The 21591-nt window shown below is 38.2% G+C and overlaps 1 protein-coding gene across 1 annotated transcript in view; it reads right to left on the bottom strand.

Annotated features, from left to right (window-relative positions):
* Positions 1–4211: 4211 nt before the first annotated feature.
* Positions 4212–21591, bottom strand: part of PRR5L (proline rich 5 like) — a gene marked incomplete at its 5' end in the record, with an annotated part of 45493 nt that continues 28113 nt past the window's right edge. Inside the window, 2 exons of the mRNA XM_032213024.1 lie at positions 4212–7449; positions 20494–20620. Coding sequence (XP_032068915.1) covers positions 7067–7449; positions 20494–20620 — 510 coding nt within the window. The remainder of the gene's footprint in view (positions 7450–20493; positions 20621–21591) is intronic.

Genomic DNA, 21591 nt, shown 5'->3' with positions numbered 1-21591 from the left:
CATTCTGAGATAAAGAATGTAGAAAGAATTAGTGATAAAAAATAGGCTAAAATTTGGAACACTAAGAAATGTATTTTATTTTTCTAAATGCTAAGTAGTATATTCAAGTATTTCATTTGCATTTGTATGCTGAGCCTTGTTAGACTGTCTTTAGAGGGACTTGTATTGTGTCTTAGTGACCTATCTCAGCCATGTACCGTATTTTTCGGAGTATAAGATGCACCAGAGTATAAGGTGCAGCAGGTTTTGAAGAGGCAATTTTTTAAAAAAGGTAGGTAGGTAGATAAAGGGATAGAGAGGGAGAGAAAGAGAGAGAAATACAGTAGGTAGGTAAGGAGAGAGAGTGTGTAGGTAGGTAGGTAGAGGGATAGAGGGAGAGAAATAGAAAGAGAGAGAAATACAGTAGCTAGGAAGAGAGAGTGTGTAGGTAGGTAGAGGAGTAGAGAAAGAGGAAGATTAGGTAGGTAGGTTGGTAAGTAGAGGGATAGAGAGAGAAATAGAGAGAAATACAGTAGATAGGGAGAGAGAGAGTAGATAGGTAGGTAGATGTTTCCAAGTTATTTATCCATGTGCTGAAGAAGGAAATCACTGACAATCTACAGCACCTAAGACTTTGTTTCTGCTGGCATAGCACTAGATCAATGTAAGTTAATCAATCAGTTAAAGAGCTTTCCAAAAGGAAAAAAGTTTTTGCATTCTGCAAACCACCCAAAAACGGCCCATTTTTTTGCGAAAACAGCCCCATTTTTCCCCAAAAAAAGGCATAAATAGCCTTGCAGAGTGCTCCTGGGGGCATGGGAGAGGCCAAAAACAAGCAAATAACAGCCCATTTTTTGTCAAAAAAATTGCATGCATAGCCTTATGCAGGCTTATAGAGTGCTGCACGGGGATGGGTGGGCAAAAAATCCGCCCGTTTGTTGCTCATTTCTGCCCTCCACAGCCCCCAAGAGCTCTCTGAAAGCCTCCATAAGGGTATGCATGATCATTTTGGTGAAGGGGTGGGGCTTCAGGAGGCAAAAAATGCTGCATTCAGTGTATAAGACGCACCCAGATTTTCAGCCTCTTTTTTGAGGAAAAAAGGTGCATCTTATACTCCGAAAAATATGGTCGTTCATTTCTAGGCCAAATTACATAACTTATTATATAATTACATTACCCTAACCCTAATGCCACCTCTTTGCCCTCAGTGAAGTAGAGCAAGAAAATTGTTAATTCATGGTTGTACTTTCTACTTTGGAACTTGAACACGGTCTCCGATTAATGCTTTTGGGGAACCTATTTTTTCTTACCTATTTGCCACATGAAAAATTAATATTTCGTGACTAGGCACAACAGCCATTTGATCAATGGCTACACTTTTTGCCTGGCACAATAATTTTGTGACACTACCCAACACAATTTAAAAAGAAAGAAAAATCTCCAGATATGTCCATTAAATGTCCCTAGTCTGTTTCCTAGCTGAGAATATACTTCTTCTTTGCTATTAACGATTCTGCCAGTTTAGAACACAAATGCCTATGGTGGGCCCTTCTGCCAATGTAGGCTCCTCAACTTATTTCAGTAAGTTGAATTAGCAATTAAACTATATTACCTGCTATTTTTCCCTGAATAGTCTCTAGTGCTCTTTGTAAAGCCAAGATATTTTTATATAGCAATTGATTAACGATCGTTAAGAGCCAGTCTGGTTGTGTACTGGTTAAAGCACCAGGCTAGAAAGCAAAAAACCCTTGGCTCTTTTAGCTGAAGGCTGAATTCTAATCCTGCCTTCAATCTGGTGTTGACCTTGAGCTAGTGATCCTGTCTCATTTCTAGGAAGGACGCAAAGACCTCTAAAATCATACCAAAAAAAATTGCTGGGACTTGTTCCTGTAATTTCCAAGATTGACTCAAAGACATACAAAAAACCCCACCTATAATAAAAACCAATAGAGCCAACAGCTTTTTTTTTTAGAAAATATCTGCATTTTAAAAAGCCACAGCACTTAATTTAGAAAACAAAAGCACAAACAGTTTCACTGAAAGCAGGCAAAGCTTCTGCATTATACGTCAGGCATTTAGGTTCTGGGAATTGAACGTAACTCTAATGGTCAAAGGACTTTTTAAAAATTGGAATTCCTCTTTATCCTATACTTTTCTCCCCTTTCTCCACAATTTTTATTTTCATTGGTATTTTATAAAGTTTAATAAAATTATATTATTAAAGAAATCTTAACTGGGGATTAGACTAAATCAAAAATGACAATTGTCAGCAGACTTTCAGCAATGGTGGAGTGTGTGATTGAAGAGTCTTTAGAAGAGGGGAAAATGAACCTTTCTGAATGCTAAATGCGGAATACTTACCCCAAAGTTATGTCTTCAGATACAATCATTATTTCCATATTTATTCACTTTTGGTAAAGGTAAAAGCCATCTTCATAGACCAGGGATGTCAAACTCAAGGCCTACGGGCCGGATCTAACCTGGGGGGTGTTTAAATCTGGCCTGCAGGGCCAGTCTAGAAATATCAAAGGATTGGCCTATGGCACCTCTGGCAGCTATAACAGGCTGCATACATCCCCACCCCGTTCCTCGTTTTCACCCTTCATGGCCACTACAGAACTCTGCTGACCCAAAATGGGGCCAAAAATGCCCAGCTGCTGGAAGCTATGAAGGGTGAAAACAAGGCATGGTGAGGCACATGCAGACACCCCCCCCCATGCCCCATTTTGGCCGGTAGGGTGCTATAGGAGGCATCCATCCCCCACCGGACCATGGAGAACTATGCTGATTTAGCCCTCGAAGAAAGTTTGATATGCCTGCCAGACACTAAAAGCTATGTTGCACACTAGCTCAAATCTTTTGGAGGTTTTTTGGGGGGAGGGGGGATATCTGGTATAAAGTAGTGTAGTATTTGGCCATGTGGCTTGGTATTGCCAATTTTGCCAGGCAGCCCCTTTCTGGAATCAGATGGGAATGTTGTTATCATGGAGAAAATGCCAGACTGCAGTTCCTAGCCACCCTGGTCTCAATTCCCTAACTCTATTTGAGAGTCCTTCGTAATGATGAACTTCACTACTAAGGATGGTGCAAACTGGAGAGCATGCTAAACAGCTATTTTACTGGTGGACCCTGCTCCCTTGCTGTCTTGCCGACCACTGTTGATTTTTTTTCTATATCATAATTTCCCAGAAGGGAGCCAAGGTCTTTAAACATGCAGCTTTAGCAGTGGAAATGGTAGCTTTCTGTTTGGGTTTGAGGTTATAGCTCAAAGGAACCACAAGATGTATTTTAAAGAGAATTAAGGCAATAAGGCTGAGAAAGTGAGAACTGCTTGTCAGTTATATTTCCATCTTTGTTATATGCAAAAAAGAGAAAATATGTGAATAAGCCTCAAAGCTGTTTCACATGAAAATGTCAAATAAAGGTAACAAACCTTTGTTTCTTAACAGTGAATATGTCTGAAAGGACTTTATGTATCTCTCCTGCTTGCTTTTTTAATTAAGAAGGTGATTTTTTATTTTTATTTTTTATATGTATGTCTTGCCTGCGGTTTATTTCATGGAAAAGAATACTTTGTCATGGTATCTATATTTTTTGATCATCTGTAAAGTTTAAATTCTGTTATGTTTTTGACAAATAGATGATTTCACATTAGGGCTGTGCCCATGCATCTCCCTTACATTCAGTTCTTCAGCCAAACTACCTATAATTTGGATGTTGAATCAGAACAGTGGGCTGAAAACTGTTTTCGAACTTGGATCTAGTTCTGCACTGAATTGCAATTGTTGGAAGTTCCTTCCTAGTGTTTTATTTTCTTAAAAATGATTTTTTGTGAAAAACCATACTCTTTATGGCCGCCTTGTGATGCCTTCTCTTAATTCAGGGTTCTTATTTCATTGTCCCCCAAAAGTGTGTGATGCTTGGTTTACGTCTACTTCCACCAGATATTTAGAATAACTAATTATTGTTTTCAAGCAGATGAGTTTTTCCTAACATTGTATCTTCCAAACATGTTGAGTCAAATATGTTGGTCAGTGTACATAGAAAAATGTTCTTGTTTTCCTAATAAACTGTACTTTTTGTGACAAGGAAGTTGCATACACAATAGAATCTGGGTAGTATTTGTTAAATGTTTATTTTGAACTGGCAGGAAAGGCACACATCCCACATTCTCCGCACAGATTTTATTCTACTGTTTGGGTTTTTTGCATAATGCAATTATTTTTACCATTTAAACAACTAAATAAGTTATGATTGGATTGTGCTAAGACACCCAATGGCACTTCTTTATCTGCAGCTATATGAAGAAATTTGCCTTCTCTTTGCATTATGTATGTCTTCCATCAAAAGGGAGCCACTGCCAAATAAGCATTATACATATGAAAGTTATATTAGGAAACTGCATTTAAAACAAAACAAAAAAACCTATCAATTCTAGATACTAAAGGCCACTGCCCCATCAATATCAAGAGACCTGCAGGAGGAAGGCAATTAGCCACAAAACTTAAAACATTCTTTTTCTATTTTGTTTGTTAAAGAATGGGTTGGCTACCAAAGATGTATGGAAATATTTCCAGAAATCACTATACCAGTTTCAAAAAAACTCATCTCACTTGATCCTGATATTTGCAGCAGTCAGTCATTACAGAAGTTGTGGATATTCCCTGTTCCAGGGAATAGCCGTGGAATTTTTCCAATAAAGGCTATTCCCACCAGCCAAAGGGGTTGTCTGCTATTACCCACTAATGTAAATGCACCCTTTCTTTCATTGTTGATATCAATAAAAGCTATTTCCAAAATATTCAGTCTTAAACCCAGCAACCCCTATTTTATAGAAGCTAGTACAGCGTTGGTGAACCTTTTTAGCACCGAGTGCCAAAATGGGCATGCATGCACATGTGCATGTTAGAAACCGAAAGAGCAGCCACCTGGTAAAGTTGATCTTATGGTTTCCTGCGCATGCATGCACACCGACCAATTGGTTTTCTAATTTCCGGCATGCATGCGTGCAAAAAAACCAGGTGGCCAGTATGCATGCACATGCCAGAAACCAGATGATCATCTTCCCGATGCATGCATGTGCCCCGGGCGGCTGCTCTTCCGGCACTCCCGCATGTGAGAAGACCAACTGGCCAGCACGCTGGAACCCGGAAGAGCAGTGGGCGATGGCTCATGGGCCCAGAGAGATGGCTCTGCATGCTTCTTCCGGCACGCATGCCATCACAGAGCTAGTAGCTCAAAATCACTATTGCAAGCTTACCAACTCAGCACTGGTATTATGTTTTTGGCAAACAGTCATATACCTTCCTAAAAATGCTTTTGGTAGTTTACTGAAAATAATTTGAGTAATTCCTGAGATGTATTGCAATCAAAACATCAAAACAATATGCTAGCTACGGTAGTTCTGCCTGGTGGTGGAGGCAGCATCCATACTGGATTAACCTTCATCCACTCATCGCGAGGACTGGGTCTGATAACGTTGATAAACCACGCCCCTGCTAGGTAGACCCAGTTTTAAACTCAGTCCCTCGATGAGGGCGGCTGCGTCATTGCTTTCTCCAGTCTTAAAAGACCATCGGATATGGATTGAAAATTAAGGTGGATTGAAAATTAAGGTGTTGTGAGTAAATGATAGGGAGTGCCAGAAAGTGACCCCAGTATCAAAGCCCCTCACGGGACAGTGATTTTGGAGGGGTCTGAGCCTCTAAACCCAGTCAGGGTGCATAGACTGTCGCTGCAACTAGAGCGACTCAAAACGGCGATAAACGGCTTCCCGCAGTTTGAAACAGCGGGCTGGCTGTCAGCTTCAGCTTCCCTCTCTAAACGCCTATCTTCGGAAGCGAGAAGAAACAATTTGGCTCCCTGCTCAAACAGTTGAGCAGCGAACCGTGGCAGCTGTGATTATATAAATACAAAACGCTGCCACGGAGTGACCCAGAAGGAGTTCTTGAGGAAAACTGAAATTGTAAGAGTTGCGTTGGAACGCCGCTAGTGTGACTGAGCCACAGGGCGAATTTATCCTTGTTGTCTAGCGCGGGCTTCATGACAGTTGAAAAAGGCGCGAATCGCCATTTTGAATGCCTGTCAGTTGCTGTCAGTTGGCAACATGGAGGCTGTATTTAGTGCATAAAACTCCATACCGGCTCCTGAGTTGCCTGGGGAGGCTCAAGTATCACACCTGAAGCAGTCTCAGTGCCTCATTCCTCCTCCCAGCCTTCTACTTCTGATAGCAGGGAAGCAGCCAGGGCTAGCAAAAAGACAGCACAAGCCTCAGTTAAGGAGAAATTTTTTTTAAAAAAGTCTTCCAAGCCCAGTTCACGATATGAGAAACAGAAGGACAAAACCTTAGAGAGAATTCATAAGAAGGCAGCCAGTAAAAAGGCTTCTTCTTCTACTCTGCCCTCTGATCAGACACCTCCAGCTCAGAGCCAACTCTCACTGATGCTCTCCCCAGGAGGCAGGCAAAAGGAGGCTCTCAGGTAAGGACCAATGCCCTTTTTGTTTTAGGCTACTGCTTTCATTTTATTTTATTCACCCAGAATAGAATATGTTGCTCTGAGTAGCTCTGATGATAGAGAGTGGAAGAGGTTTTACTGCCCCTATTTTTATAGTTTAGGTGTATACCATATTATAATGAACACGATTCATTGCCCTACAAAGGAATGTACCACTGCAACAACCTTGAAGATTTTACAACTGGCTTCCTTGTATTTTTCATAAGACATCGCAATTGAGAATAACTGCCTGTCCCTAACAGTGGAGTTCCTCTTCCCAATCTGCAAGGCAGAATAAAACTTGGATTACTGTGTTCACCCTCCGGATAAGACAAAAACTGAATGCAGCTGAGGGTACAAAAACCTAGCTGGAAAAACAAACTCTGAGAAACCATTGCTCTGGGACAACATTGGAATGTTTCAGCTGAAACAACTTTGTACCTTTGTAATCCACAGAAAGGACCCTCATAATATTAGAGCCTAAGAACACAATCAGCTCCAGGATGTGCCCTGTAGATCTAATTCTTGATCTAAGCAGCATGAAAAGTAACATCGGCTTCCTCTGCTGTGCAGGAGTGTTCTTTTCCTCTGTTTCAACAGACAGATGTGCAATTCAGTTCTGCAGTCCCCTCCATATCTTGCGTGGCCAGTTCTTCTGGTCCATCTGCTATGCTGGGCTCACTAGAAAACTGTCTGTGGTTCAAACTGGGTTGTAAAAGGAGACATTGGTCGCCATTGTCTGGTTCTTCTGCTAGCATGCCTGAGTGCATAATGGAAGCCATGGCCAACAGCTGGATATCAGAATGAGCATTGGCAACAGTATGCCGGCGGATGCTCCCACACTTCTCAAGGTAAGCCTCGCCTTCCTGTTCAGTCAAGGGTGTCAAGGCGGTCTCACTGACTTGTCGGGTTGCCACTGTGTGAGAAGAGATGCTTAGTCCATTGGGTTTGTAACGAGATCTGTAATACCGCCTCTCTGGAAAACAAAGGTAAAGAGACATTTTTGTTAATTGTTTAACACTGCAAGGATTGGTTTCTCCAGATTTTGTTTCTGTGAAAGGCACATTAAATATTTCTTCACAAGTTGCAACATGTGAATGATAAGGATATTTGGAAATAAATAAAATACGTTATACCATTGATTATACTTGATCTCCTATACCAGTATGATCCTATGTTAGAAGTCCATGTTATGACAGAGAGGAACTTATGACCCTGGAGAACTTTGACATTATTGTAATATAATATCTCCTCTTAAGTTGTCTTACACTTAAAAGGGTAAGTGTATAGTAGTAAGCTGAAATTCCACCCCAAGTCCACTGTATTTAGAAGAGGTGTCTAATAAATGTTGTATAAATTTATAGCCTATGCTATAAATTGTTTGCGACATGCTTTGTGTGTAACTTCTGGATATTGCCCAGAATCTAACACAGAAGTATCTTTTTCTTTCCTGATGTAATGTTTCACCAGATTCAGTTCAGAATGATTATATTATGGGCAAAGTTAACAGCGTAACAATTAGTGGCAAAGCAAAACAAATTTTTCTGTGAGAAATATACTGCCTATTCTACACACAGACCTAACAAAACAACTCCATTGAAACATTTTATTAAAACAATAACATGTGTCAGAACAAAGTAAAAGTGTTAGAACATACATATCTTCATTTTCAAGTTCTTAGAATGGAACGATCCTAGAGTGGATTGTTTTGAGACAAGAACGGTATATTTTCGGGTTTTCTTCTATGAAAGAACATTTCAAACTCTTATTCTCAAAATCTGGGGCACATACATTTTCTCCAAGGAAGTCATTTTGCACATCACTACTATGCATCACTTTTTTTTCCAACATTATGCCCTTCTGGTGGATACTACTTTAGAGAAAGCTTTTGTAATCATTGATCTAGTGAGCTTCCCAGTTTGAATTCATTGCCATTTCTAACAAAAGAATTGTTGAAAGGTAGGTGGAGAAAAATCAGTAATGTTTTAGATATGGCTGAATTCCAATTTCCAGCATCTCCAGCTAACACTGGCAGTGCTAAGAAATAATGTTAACTTTAATTCAACTGCAGCTAAACAAGAACAGATCGTTTCTTCCTGATCTAGGATAATGGAAATCATGGATGAAAGTAGCAGATATTGCTCTCTTGCAGTTACATTGGCCAACAGTATTCCCTACACAGGAGGAATTCACATGGATCTAACTAGCAACTTTTAGTACATTCAATTGTAAGAATTATGAGGATGGAATTACAAGTCACATATTCTAAAGCTACAGTACAAGAGCAGACAGACTCAATTTTATTTTAGGGGAGGGAGCTGTCTAAGTGCCCCAAGGAAAAACATGTGCACATTCCAAACTCTTGAAGAATTATGAACTCAGGAATTTGTTTTGAATCCTTGAACGTGCATTTTTCCATGTCTGCTCGCCTCAAGCTTTTTTCATTTACAGTAAGTTATACTTTTAAATAAGGAGTCATTTTATAGTTACTGTTGTTATTATTGGGAACTGAAAATCCTTGTATTATCATTCAGAACTCTACTGATAATTTTGTCCTCTAGTTTCTACCTGCTCCTGAACTACAAAACTGTACCACTTCCTTTTTCTTCCACTTCCTTATATCAAACTGTATGGCACATTAGAAACAGCTAATTCTGCTTCTAGGGAAGGTATGGTTTTTCTGGTGGGCAAAAATATAATCCTCCCCCGCAAATAAGCCCCCTGGACAACCCCCCCCCAAGGATCTTACAGTTAGATCCTGCCTTTCTACCTAAAATTAACACCCCATTTTATAGGGCACAAGAGATAGTGCTGCCCAATTTTTGCCCGATCCATCTCATTCCAGGGAGTGACTCTGGCATAGGCTTGATGTCTGTAGAGCACTGAGAATTTATGTCAAGCAAATGGCTTCATTTTGTAGGTCAGAAGCTCTTCTGGTGTCTTTTCAACCATCCACGCAAAGTGCAAGAGTGACATCTAACACGATAGGTAGGTGGTTAAGGAAAGCAAAGGTAAAAGTCCTCCTTGGGAAATTACTGCGCATTCTACTCTCAGTGCGGCCACTACAGCAGCATGGGTGACTAGAGCGCCATTCAAAGACATATGTAGGGCAGTTTCTTGGACATCCCCTACTTCATTTATTCGACACTACAGATGCAGAGAGTATCTTTCGGCCCTAGAGTGTTGCAGCAAGTAGTGGCTCCATCAGCCGCTACCGATTTATAATTCTTACCCCTATGGACGCTAGCTTGGATACGTCCCACTGGTAGCACCTCCCGTTTCTTGAGAACAATCGTTGGTACTTACCTGAACATTGATTCTAATGATGAGAGGGTAACAGCTTGGGGGGAGGAGTTGTTTTTTCCCTTATTGTGATATTTGATTCACAGGTTTACCCCCTATGACCTTGAGGAAACTGGGAAGACGGAGTAGAGGCATGGCTGCAACAATTTCTCTCAGTCTATGGACCAATCAGGATTGATGATAGCCCACTGGTAGCATCTTCCTCTCTCATCATTAGAATCGACGTTCAGGTAAGTACCAACAATCGTTCTAATCATTTTCTAGTATTTTTTGGAAATTGCCAAAATTGCCAAACCATTGTAAACTATTAGAGAACTTCAAGACAAGTTTGCCAAGTTTTTGTCAGGTGAGTTTATCTTCAACATGAACAAAAGAAAAATAAATTATAGGCTTAAGAACTTAACAGAACTTGAAATAAATAGCAAAATGCTAAATAAATTTTTGACCTATGGTGGTTATAAATGGATCAAAGATTCAGATGAATATGGAATATTGATTTTCACTATAAGATTTTGATTTTTTTAAAAACAAACAGTTTCTTGTTTTGGCTATCCTAGTTATTGCAAGGAACAAAGATAAGTGATGATTTTAGAAAGTGGACAAAGAAAGACTTAAGATTCTAAGCAGAAGAAAAGAAATACAAAAATACAAATTTGTTTTTGATGTCAATACTGGGACTTTCAAAACAATCAAACGTTATAACATTGGAAATATTAAATGAATTATTTGAAGAATGTATATTAGGATCCAAAGATTATTAATGAAGTTCTGACAGATACTGTATGGAACAAATTTTATCAGACAAGACGGAGACGGTACTTAAAGTGGAACTACAAATAACAGATTAACAGGGTGATTTGGAAAAGAACATACTGGGTATAAAAAGTGTTTGACTGTTGGGTGCTGCCCAGAGTTGCTTTTGATGAGATTTGGTGAAATCTGATGGGAGGGGAGGAGAGATGGAGAGGGGAGAAGATCAAAGGGGAGAGAAGACTGGCAGGAGTTTTAAAAATTAAAAAGACAAAATGATAAACCAAGAGAATGACCTGGAAAATGTTTTCTTATTGGATTTACAAAAGAGACTTGCTTTATAAAGCCTTGAATAAACTTGTACAATGGGATAAAGAAGAATTGAAGAGAAATTAAATCCTAAAACTATATTTGATTGAATTAAAGATTAAGACTGTTAGGAATAAAAGAAAGTAAGTTGGTTTATTTGATCAAGGTTAAAGTAAGCTCTTTTTTTGTGGGTTTGCAATGTTCTGGCAACCATTTATTTTTTATGGACACCAAGACTGAAAGATTTATGTTTTATGGATTTATTTATAGATGAGGATGAGGGATGAAAAGGGATGAAAAGATTATAGAAGATAAAGTTATTAAATGTGTTTATTTTGTAATAAAGTTTGGAAATAATTTCCTTTCTCTTTGCATGTTTTATTATTTCTATTCTCTTTCACTGAATTTCATTTTCATTAGTTTTTATTATTGTATTTAAAATTCTTAATATAGAAAAAGAAACAGGAATCTTCCCAAAATACGGCTGCTTTAATAAGTCATAGACATGTACTACATTCATGGTCCCACATATAGTGTTGTGGTCCACCGGCGGCCTGCGGAGCTTGCAGCAGAGTCAGACAGTGAGGAGGTTGGGAAAGAACATGGGCCAGTCCTGGAGTCTGGGGAAGTCTTGGACAAGGGCTCTGCGGCGAAGGCAGAGAGGTGGCCAGGGCATCTGGGAATTATGTGCTGCCTCTGGAGCCTCCAGAGTCGGACAGCAGCAAGGCAGAGGAACAGGCTCCCCCTGTTCCCAGTGCACGCATGCACAGAGCTGCCAGAAGACAAGAACAGTTAAAACAAAAGGGGCGACTCAGGAGTAGGATTTGGAGGTGATTGGCCCCTCCCATAGGACATAAAGGAGGAGCAAAGGCACATGAGCCTTTCACAAAGCACGTTGGTTCATGCTGGTCGGTTTACCTTCTGAAGCTCCATTTTGGCTCTGTGTGGCCTTGCCAAGTAATTGCCAATTAAGCAGCATTTTCAAAGAAGATGGTGGCTGCTTATCAGCCTTATCTTGAAGGACTTTGGCAGCCTGCTGTGGAACTCTACTATTATTTGGAACTCATTACGGGTTGTGAATGAATATAATTCACAGCCTTTGAAATAAAAAGAGGGTTTTTGGATTTAATCATGTGCATTTTACTGTATTAGGAAGCCTAGGTCAGAACATTTACTAAAGCACCTCTATTAGGTTCATATAGACGGTAGTTTTTGACTTACAACAGTTCATTTAGTGATCACTGAAAGTTATAACAGCAAAAAAAGTGACATAACTATTTTTCACATGCTTACCGCAGCAGCCCTTGTCGTGTGATCAAAATTCAGATGCAAAGAATTCGTGTTTATGATAGTTGTGTCATATGATCAACTTTTGTTGATCAACAAAAGTTTGATTCTGATAATCAAAGTCAATGGGGAATCCAGATTCACTTTACAATTATGTTACTTAACACCTAACAACTGCAGTGATTCACTTTTTAACAACTGTGGCAAGAAAAATTGTAAAATGGGGCAAAACACTCATAACAACTGTCTCACTTGGTGATATGATTTTTTGGCTCAATTATGGTCATAGGTCAAAGAGTACCTATAGTGTAGCAGTGCAAATGCTGGACTGGCATTGGAGAGATTCAACTTCCAGTCCATACTCAGCATTTGAATTTCACTAGATGAATTTGAATCAGTCACTCACTATCAACCTAACCTGCCTCACAGGGTTGTAGAGAAAAGGAGATAGAGAGATGCTGTGTATGCTGGTATCCTCACACTACTTCATACCACTCTGAAAACATTTCCAATACGCCTATACGTTGTTGTCTTTTTAGGAAGTGGAGATACCACAGAGAAAAGCATAACATCGATAAAATTCAACTTGCTTTTTTCTCCAGCAGATATCTCCCCTGATAGTTCTGCTCAATAGAAACACTACATCCAAAATAGCTGCTGCAACATTTATTATTGCATAAGGGAAGAGTTCAGAAATGGCTCACCACATTTTACAGCACAGTACACTTTCACAAGACTAAGCATTAAAAAATCATTAATGGGGAGAGAAATCATAGCTAGCTTGCTGTGTCACCAAGACAGAGGTACTAAATAAGCATAACACCCCAAATGTCAGATATAGAGTTATATTTCATTTTAAAGCTTCTCTTGAGTTAGCTAGCTAGAGGTTAAGGCACCAGGCTAGCCTCATGAATTCTAATCCCACCTAGATATCTGGGTGGCTTTTTGGGCCAATCTCTCTTAGCCCAATTCACCTTATGGGATTTATTGTTGTGAAAAACAGGAATAGGAAGGGATATTAGGTATGTTTGCCACCTTGAGTTAATGCTAAAAAAAAAAAGTGGAATGTAAAAAGAAATCTAATTTAACCTATCTAAATAGTTCTTCCTTAGTTTTCATAGATGTAAATTGTAATGGATTTACTTCCAAACAATTCATATCTGAACTGAACTCAGCTAATAGCTTATTCTTCCATTGGTAATGGTTATTAAGGAACACTGAATTAACCTATTTTGTCTCCATATTATCCAAACTTATAATTGGGAGCAAATATTAGCAGTTAAACTTCCACCATTTAAAGCTCTCTTCCTTTTATTCCAACTCATAATATAAAACACTGAAACAAGTCCTTTAAAGAGAAAAAAATAGATGCTGAGCTATAGCCATCTTTTATCTGACAAACAAGAATTATATAGTCAGAAAGTCCATTCCAATTTGGCTACAAATCGGGCTGCTGTGAAGCAGTACTTTGTAAATTCCATGCGTACTTTCATTTGTGCTGGAAACTCAACCCTGTACATTGTTTCAAACTGCAAGGATCAACCCGGTTGATCAACCTGAGAACACCGGTCTTAAATGATAGGAGTAGTCCCACAGCAAGTTCTTTTATAGGTCAATGAATTTCTGCTTGGGTAACATGTATAGTTATTTATTTCTTCAGTAACACGGAGAGAAGGAGAGGTCTCTTTTCCCCTTTAACTAGTGTCTAAGGACTCCAAACAGCAGCAGCTTTCCCAGGATAACTAAAACTTTCTCTTAAAAGAAAAATAGCCAAGGTGAGAGGGAATCTTGTCTTTATAGACCAGAGGCAGATGGCTAAGATTAAGAGGACCTGAAACCTCTTGGCCTGTTGACTAGTCATTATAATGTTTGGAGGAAATAATATTTTTCTCTGCTACTTTTTATAACTGACAATCTCAGTCTGAATTGTGAAGTGAAACTTGTAACTAAAACTTATTTTCAAAGCTGTAAACAAATCCTAAAGTGTCTCTATTGTGTCTTAATACAAAACAGTTGTAACAAGCACCATCCATCTCCTTGGGATATTTTAAAAGCTGTCTCCAATAAGGCTGATAGATTACTTTTCTGCCAGGGGATATGGCTCCCCCCCCCTCTCTCTCCCATCCTCCCTCCCTCCCACCCTCTCTTCATGTGTGTGTGTGTGTGTGTGTGTGTGTGCGCGCGCATGAGATTCGTATAATTGCCACTGTCATGCATATCATTCCTCTTGCAGAGATTTTAGCTGAAAATCCATGCTATCTACACAGTTATGCTAGAAATCATTGCATCAGTAATGCTACATTTTTATATTCTTTCACTGAAACTATCGTGGTCTTTCCACCCTAAGTTATTACTGAAATAATTGGCAAAAGGTGGAAGAGGAATTGCAATGAGCAGTTTTAACTGGATTAGAAAAGTCTGAGCAATGCCCTCCTCAGAGCCTACCACAGAAGAAGCACAAAATTATTGATGAGTCAATCAGATTCAGTAGTGCTTCCTGAGGTCATTCTGTCTGAAGAATACCTACTTGCATCAATGGATATTAATTAGAGGGCAGGGGATGAAGCAAACCAAAACAATAGGGCTTCTATCACAGGACGGCACCCACCATCTTGATGGTTAATCTCCAAATTATCACTGATTCCATTTCACTGGTACAAAAGAGGAGTGCATAACCTGAGACCCAGTGCTACACATAATCTTACTTCAATCTCAACTTTCTTCCCTGTCCTTTAAATTGCCCTCTTTTATTCTAGAAAGAGCAGCATGGATCCTTAATACAATGTAAATTCCTGTTCTAAATTGGGAATAAATGTCCCATTTAAGATTAGGCCCTGAGTATGCTAAGATATTCAATTAGAAACAGCACCTTCAGTAGCAAAAGGAGAAAGAATACAAGACAACACTGGTTGAATCCAGATCAGGACTCCTTTCCCTCAGAAAACCACTAATGATGCTTTAGGTAAGGCCTGTCAAACTGGTGGCCTGTGGGCAGATGTGTCACATATAGGCTATATCCACTCCAGCTCAGCAAAGGCAAAAATGTTGTGATACATCATGTGACGCAATCAAATTTGACACCCAGGCTTTAGATACATACGGAGAATTGCATTCTCCAGTTGACTGATGTTGGAGATCAGATGGCCCAGAATTTCCAAGAATACAGCTGTTTGGCTGCCCAGTTGAAAAGGCTGGTTTACTGATATCTTGTGGACCCTGGGTGGGCAGATCTGAGATTTATTACAAAAGAATGCAGAAAGTATGAAAGAAACACAAAATGGTAGAAACACTAAGAGAGAAAAGGGAAAATTTACAATCTCATTTAGAAATTTAAACTCTCATGCTTTGCAAGTTATCTGCTTTAAATAGCTGCAAATATTTATCTCAAATTAAATGAATAATCTAGATCTAATAAATAGATTCTCTATCTAATTTGTGAATTCACTATTAACAGTTATATTTAGCAATCATTTCCCTCTTGTCAACTCGGTTTCCAAAAAGTCATTCCAATCTGGAGCAATAACTATAAAAAAGCAGTTGGAGGGAAAATGCATTCAAAAGTATTATGGTGGCCAGACAGGAATAGTCAGGAGGAAACAAACACTGCAGGCTTTGTTCCATAGTCCTGTTTATTACAGCTAGCCACCATGAATATTTTCTGCAACAAACACTACAAACCGCTATAGCAAATTGAAAGAAAAAAATGAACTGAGTTCATATCAGCTGATAAGCCATTAGCAACAAATGCCTATTATTGTTTTTTTAATCTTCCCAGCAGAAATACTATGGTCAGATTCCACTCTAAATGAACCAATAAATATAAATGTGTTTCACAATTACTATTATACAAACTGAAGAAGGACCAGACGTTCCTTTGATCTCATGCTCAGCTACTGCCAGTATAATTAAGCTCACCTCACTACTCTCTTGTACTGCTGCAGTGGAGAACCATCCCATTTTTAAACTCTCGTCCAGAAACTACAATATACTTAACTGGTCATTTAGAGATTGGCATCTATGAAAATGTTACAGTGTTTGAGAAAAGAAAACACCCAGAGTTCAGGTAGACAGTATTTTCTGATTTGGTCTGTCCCAAAATGCCTCCTTAATAGTAAGTAAATTATTGCTCCCTTGATGGTTTTTTAAAAAATCATCTAAGTAGACTCTACTGCACTTTGCAAAAAAGAATGATACCACGAGTTTGTATTTCATTTTGCATCATTCTAGTTTGCAAATAAATCTTTTTTAATTGAAAAAAAGCATCTTAGGAAACTATTCTAGTGGTCATTAAGGAACGTATGCAGATACCGTACCCATTGCACATATTGCCTTTCCAAGACTCAAAACGATGAAAAATTACCTATATCTATATTGTTTAACACTGATTTATTTTACAGTAATTACAAGAGAGCATGCCAATAATTATATTGCTCCAATTAGTTGGCTGGCTTAATTTTTTGTACTACATTTGCTACTACACAACAGATATATAATGTCTATGTATACAATTATACTATTGTTTACCACTTCAGAAGTCAAATAAATAAATGCAGTATAAAACTACAACAGCAAGAACTTAAAAACACATCTGAAAAACAGGAGTCGCGAATAAATCTGAACTCAACTCACAGACCAGAGAAAATATAAAAATAAAAAATTGCTGAGTGGCTAGAATGGAAATTAATAGAACCGGAAAATTGGGAAGTCAATGAAACATAGATGAGATGTTACAACAAAGGAAAAAGGGTTTCCTGCAAAAAAATGTAGGAAATTTCTCCTAAGATGCCCAAGGGAAATGGGTATGTTTTTCACAGTTCAAATATTTATTATTTATTTATTCAATGTGTATGGCTGCCCATCTCATCTAAGTGATCTCACAACAGTTGGTATACAAGCCAAACTGAATGCTATGCCACAGATTCCTGCCATGTGACCTTTTAGTTGTTACTGAATAATCATTCATTTGCATCCACTGTTTTGTGACATAATGAACATCCTGTTTCTTCAGAACTATTACTCAGTAACTGAGTTCCTCTAAGCACATGCTTATGTTATCATCTAGTCACCCTATCTTCTGTCAACTTCTCCACTGACTCTTGCTTTTGCATTAGGTAATATTTAAACTTTAGTTTCATTGTTAAGGTTTCCACTGAGCAGCCTGATATGATCAGCATACCAAAATCTGCTATTGCTTCTCCCAGCAATTTTGATTTTATTTTCTTCTACTCCAGCATTTTTCATGACATGTTCTGCATATAAATTAAACATTCACTGTCACATTATTTATATGATGCACTCCTTTCCCTATTTTGAACCATTTAGTCGCCCCTTTTCTATTTTAACTGTTGTTCTCTAGTCATCAATTATTGGAAATAATGAACACACCTTAGATGTCAGGCACATCTTTCCTTATGTTGGGACTCAAGTAAACATGACCCATGGAATGTTTATGGTCTGGCCTTGTGAGAAGAGTGTATATGGCATCATCCATCATTATAAGTCTTTTGACACTTTCATCCAAAATGCACTGAACTATTTCAAAATGAAAAGTACTGGATATTTTTCTTCAATATCCAATAGGTGGAGATGTTGTTCAACTGTCAACAATTATGCTGAACAGAGACTGTGTGCATTAACTTTAAGGGCCTAAAGATGTCTCAACCATTAATCTATTCCAGTAGCATTTAGGATTAGAAAAACATGTTTCTTGATATAATATTCAGCATTTCTGCCCACCCATTCCGGTTCAGTGATTTAAACTTTATATGGAGAAAGGATGATGAACTTCGTATAACATTTATTTTATGAAATACTGTTTGGAAGCCGTGAAGCGTAATGTGCTCCATTCAAGTGTCTAATTAGGTCCTAAAATCCACTGAAATGATAACGTTTTCTAGCTCCAATTTCACTTTTAAGTCTGAAGCAAGTCTTAACATTTCACTGCTATTTCATACATCTCAACATTATTCAAGGGATCAAACTTCATGTCTTCTGTTTCCCAGTCACATATTTAATTGCTATTTAGAGAGCAAGAAAAATGCAAGAGATTCTGCTAAGCTAACCTTTGGCCACTTGCTAAAAATATACATCCATCAATTTTTTTTAAAAAAAACACCTAGTAACCATTGCTCACAAGATGCTATAGGATGCTTAATTTTTTTCAAGGTCAATAAATGTTGATCCCAACATACAAATCTTCAAAATTATACCTTCCCTTTAAAACACCAAAATCATTTTAGTCATTTTCCCCATCCTTTATTCATCCATTTAAATAAAGGGAATCAACTGCTAATTGAGTTCAGGGAAGCATTTTTAGGTACAGGTATGTTCTGTTTTCCTTTCATCTTGAAACATAACAAGATGGAAGACCTTTATGAAACTGTAAAATATCAGGCTAGATAGTGTATGAGAAGGTAATTATCAAAACAAGTTAGGAATGATGATTTATGTAATTCTTATATTCCTCACTCTCATTGGAAGTCAAGATAAAATTGAAAGTTAGCAATAAAAAGCATACATCTCTAACTCATTTACAGGAATACCCTTGAGTTTCATGATGGTTGTACTGGGATGAGAGTGTGGTCAGGCACTAGTGATAAAGGAGTGATTTGTGACTTGCCATTTTCACCACAGCAGCTGCTTTGAGAACAAGCAGCCTTCCATATCAGCCACTGTGTAAATTTCAAATGAGACTCAAAAAATTGCCTACTTCTGCTCTATCCCTAAAGGCATAATTTCAGTATTTCTATACAGCTGTCAACTCCAAATGCAGGGCTACAGCTGGCAAAGCACCAAGGATGTTCTGAATGTATACATGCAAAGCATAATAGGGGCCCACATGTTCTCTAAATGGAGGACCAAATGTAAGTATTCTGAATGTATAATTCTTTGAAGGTCATGGAGTATAGAAAATGTGTTTTAGGTCATGGAGTATATAAAATGTGTTTTATGACAATAAACCCTGGTTTTATTGGTAGATAGAAAGATAGCAGAATGCTTTCACAAGAGGCACATGGCCACCTCAAGTAAACAATTTCACTATTACTCAAGTCCCTGTACACTTTGTATTATTTTTCTTCTCAAGGAGAAGGGTCACAATTTTATTAGCTGTAAACAGTGCACTGATTATATTTTTACTGTGACAGGAACATCTCATTTATTGAAGTCATGAATTTACAGCTGCTCAGTTTTACAAACTATTCTGGTGTGGTGTTAATGCCAAGACCTAGTAGGAAGCCCAGAGCTCTGCTTGACTAAAGACACCAAGGAAATAGGCATACAAGAGCAACAACCCAATACTGGGCGCTAAGAATCCACAAGTAGAGACCTAACTCCTGCATAAGATAGGAAACTTTGGTTTCAAATTGGACTTAAGAGATTGACAAAGAAACAGAACAATCAGGGAGAAATGGTTAACCTTGGATAGATTGGAAGCAACTTACATTCTCTCCACTGAACAAACTACATATCAAATCATATTAAAATAAATCTACAAACTATGCTCCCCTAATTATGAAAATCCATTGAAGAAAACCACATGCTTTGTGACTAGATCCCAATTTTAGCTATTTTCATTGAAATAATCTCAGACAGCAAGACGGGAACAATCTGTGCCCAAAATCATACTGAACCAGTACATTAATCTGACTTTATTCAATTTACAGTCATTTCCTTGCCCACAATGTAGCACTATGCACTGGAAGGAGCGGTCCACAGCCATTCTGATTTAATGTAACCCAAAAGATATATTTTTTTCTAACAATCAGATAAGCTATTCTGGGGAGAAGGAGAGGGAACAAAGGGTAGGCATACAAAACAGAAAAGACACTTAGTGATTAGGTAAGCTCATTTAAAAGCTAAAAATGGTATTTATTTTTGTAAATCAGATTTTAACTAGCTTTTAAATATTTGCAAATGACTGTCTTATTATCATTCAGTTAGACATAGAAAAAGAAAATGAAAGGTTTTTTTTTTGCATGTACACAAATTAAATGCAAGTTTGTATTGATTAGTATCTGCACAGGGATAATTTAAGCTTTCACTCTCAGTTTCTGTGTATCATCGAGCATTGAGTATTGATTACACATCCTTGACTATGGCTGGTTTATAGCCAATTTGTAAATGGCAGGTGTCCCCCCCCCCACACACACACACTTTTTCTTAACCTATGGTATTGCCTCTTGCTAAACATGTTTTGCAGGGTTTTATAACATAATCAAATGAAGCAATACTCAAATGTGAGCAAAAAATGTGTATACTATGTTTTTGTGGACTCTTTTTGCTGCAGACAAAAGAAATTCTCTTCTGATTCCATGGATTCTCTAGTTAACCTGGACCCAAATATCAGGCCTTTCAATACTTTACACCTTACCCAGGGCACAGGTACTGCCAGGGAAGCAATGTTCTTCACACAAACCAAGGTATGGGGAAACTACCAGTTTTACAAGTTCTTCTAGTTGTATAAATGCCTTAGTGGGACCTGTAGGTTCATGGACTCCCTGAAACATAAACAAAATATATACTTTGTCAAATACCTGGAGTATGCAAATCAACACATTTTATTTGTCCATTTTTATTTTTCTAATTGACTGAAGAAAAGAAACTTAATTATGTATTAGATTATGATGTAGATGTTATAAGTTATATCATTTTCTATAGCACTATTTCTCAATATCAACCAATATGTTGGCTGGGGAATTCTGGGAACTGAAGTCTACCTATCTTCAAGTGAGAAGGTTGAGAAACACTGTTCTACAATATCCTACCAAATGCTCTCAACAGCCAGCTCAAGCAGGCTATTCCAACAAGTCAAAGAATATAAGCAAATTATCTTTCCCCAGGACTTGTGACCCAATTGGGAAGTGATGGATGTTTTAATTCTCTTGCAAATTATTCCAGCAACTTAAGACAGCATTCCTAATGTTTTCTCTTTTTCTTTCTCCCAACATCAGAATTGTAACTAGGGAACATTGGCAAGGTGGGAGGCTGGTTAGAACTATCAGAGTTGTAATTGGGGGGGGGGGGGGGGGGGGGAATGAGAAGAAGGCAAACATTCATGCCCAGAGCTCAGACATGGTAATTTAAAACAAGCGAACAAAACAAAAAACTATTATCCTTGAAACAGTCACTGAAACCCCTATATTGCAACATTAAACTTAATTTCATTATTTAGAAAACCAGATTTTAGATAGCTCAAACTTTATCAATGAAAGACTGATGTCAGAAATCCAGCCCTCTTAATTGAAAATACCTTGCCCAACACACATGATTAAGGCTGCGTCATGTTGACTTTCTCCATAAGAGTCATGCTTACAGCATGAGACTAGAGACATTTGGGCAGGAAGGCATATCATCAATATCTTTCTGTGAGACAGAACCCAGTGATATAGGGAACCAATATTTGCGGGTCCAGGCCAAAGACAATTCTCTCTTTCATAAATTGTTTGGAAAGTAGTAATTTCACTCTTAC

The sequence above is a fragment of the Thamnophis elegans genome, chromosome 1, assembly GCF_009769535.1.
Source record: "Thamnophis elegans isolate rThaEle1 chromosome 1, rThaEle1.pri, whole genome shotgun sequence".
NCBI classification, from domain to species: domain Eukaryota; kingdom Metazoa; phylum Chordata; class Lepidosauria; order Squamata; family Colubridae; genus Thamnophis; species Thamnophis elegans.
Note: the sequence above shows the minus strand (reverse complement) of the source record. Positions and strands in the feature narration are given on the sequence as shown.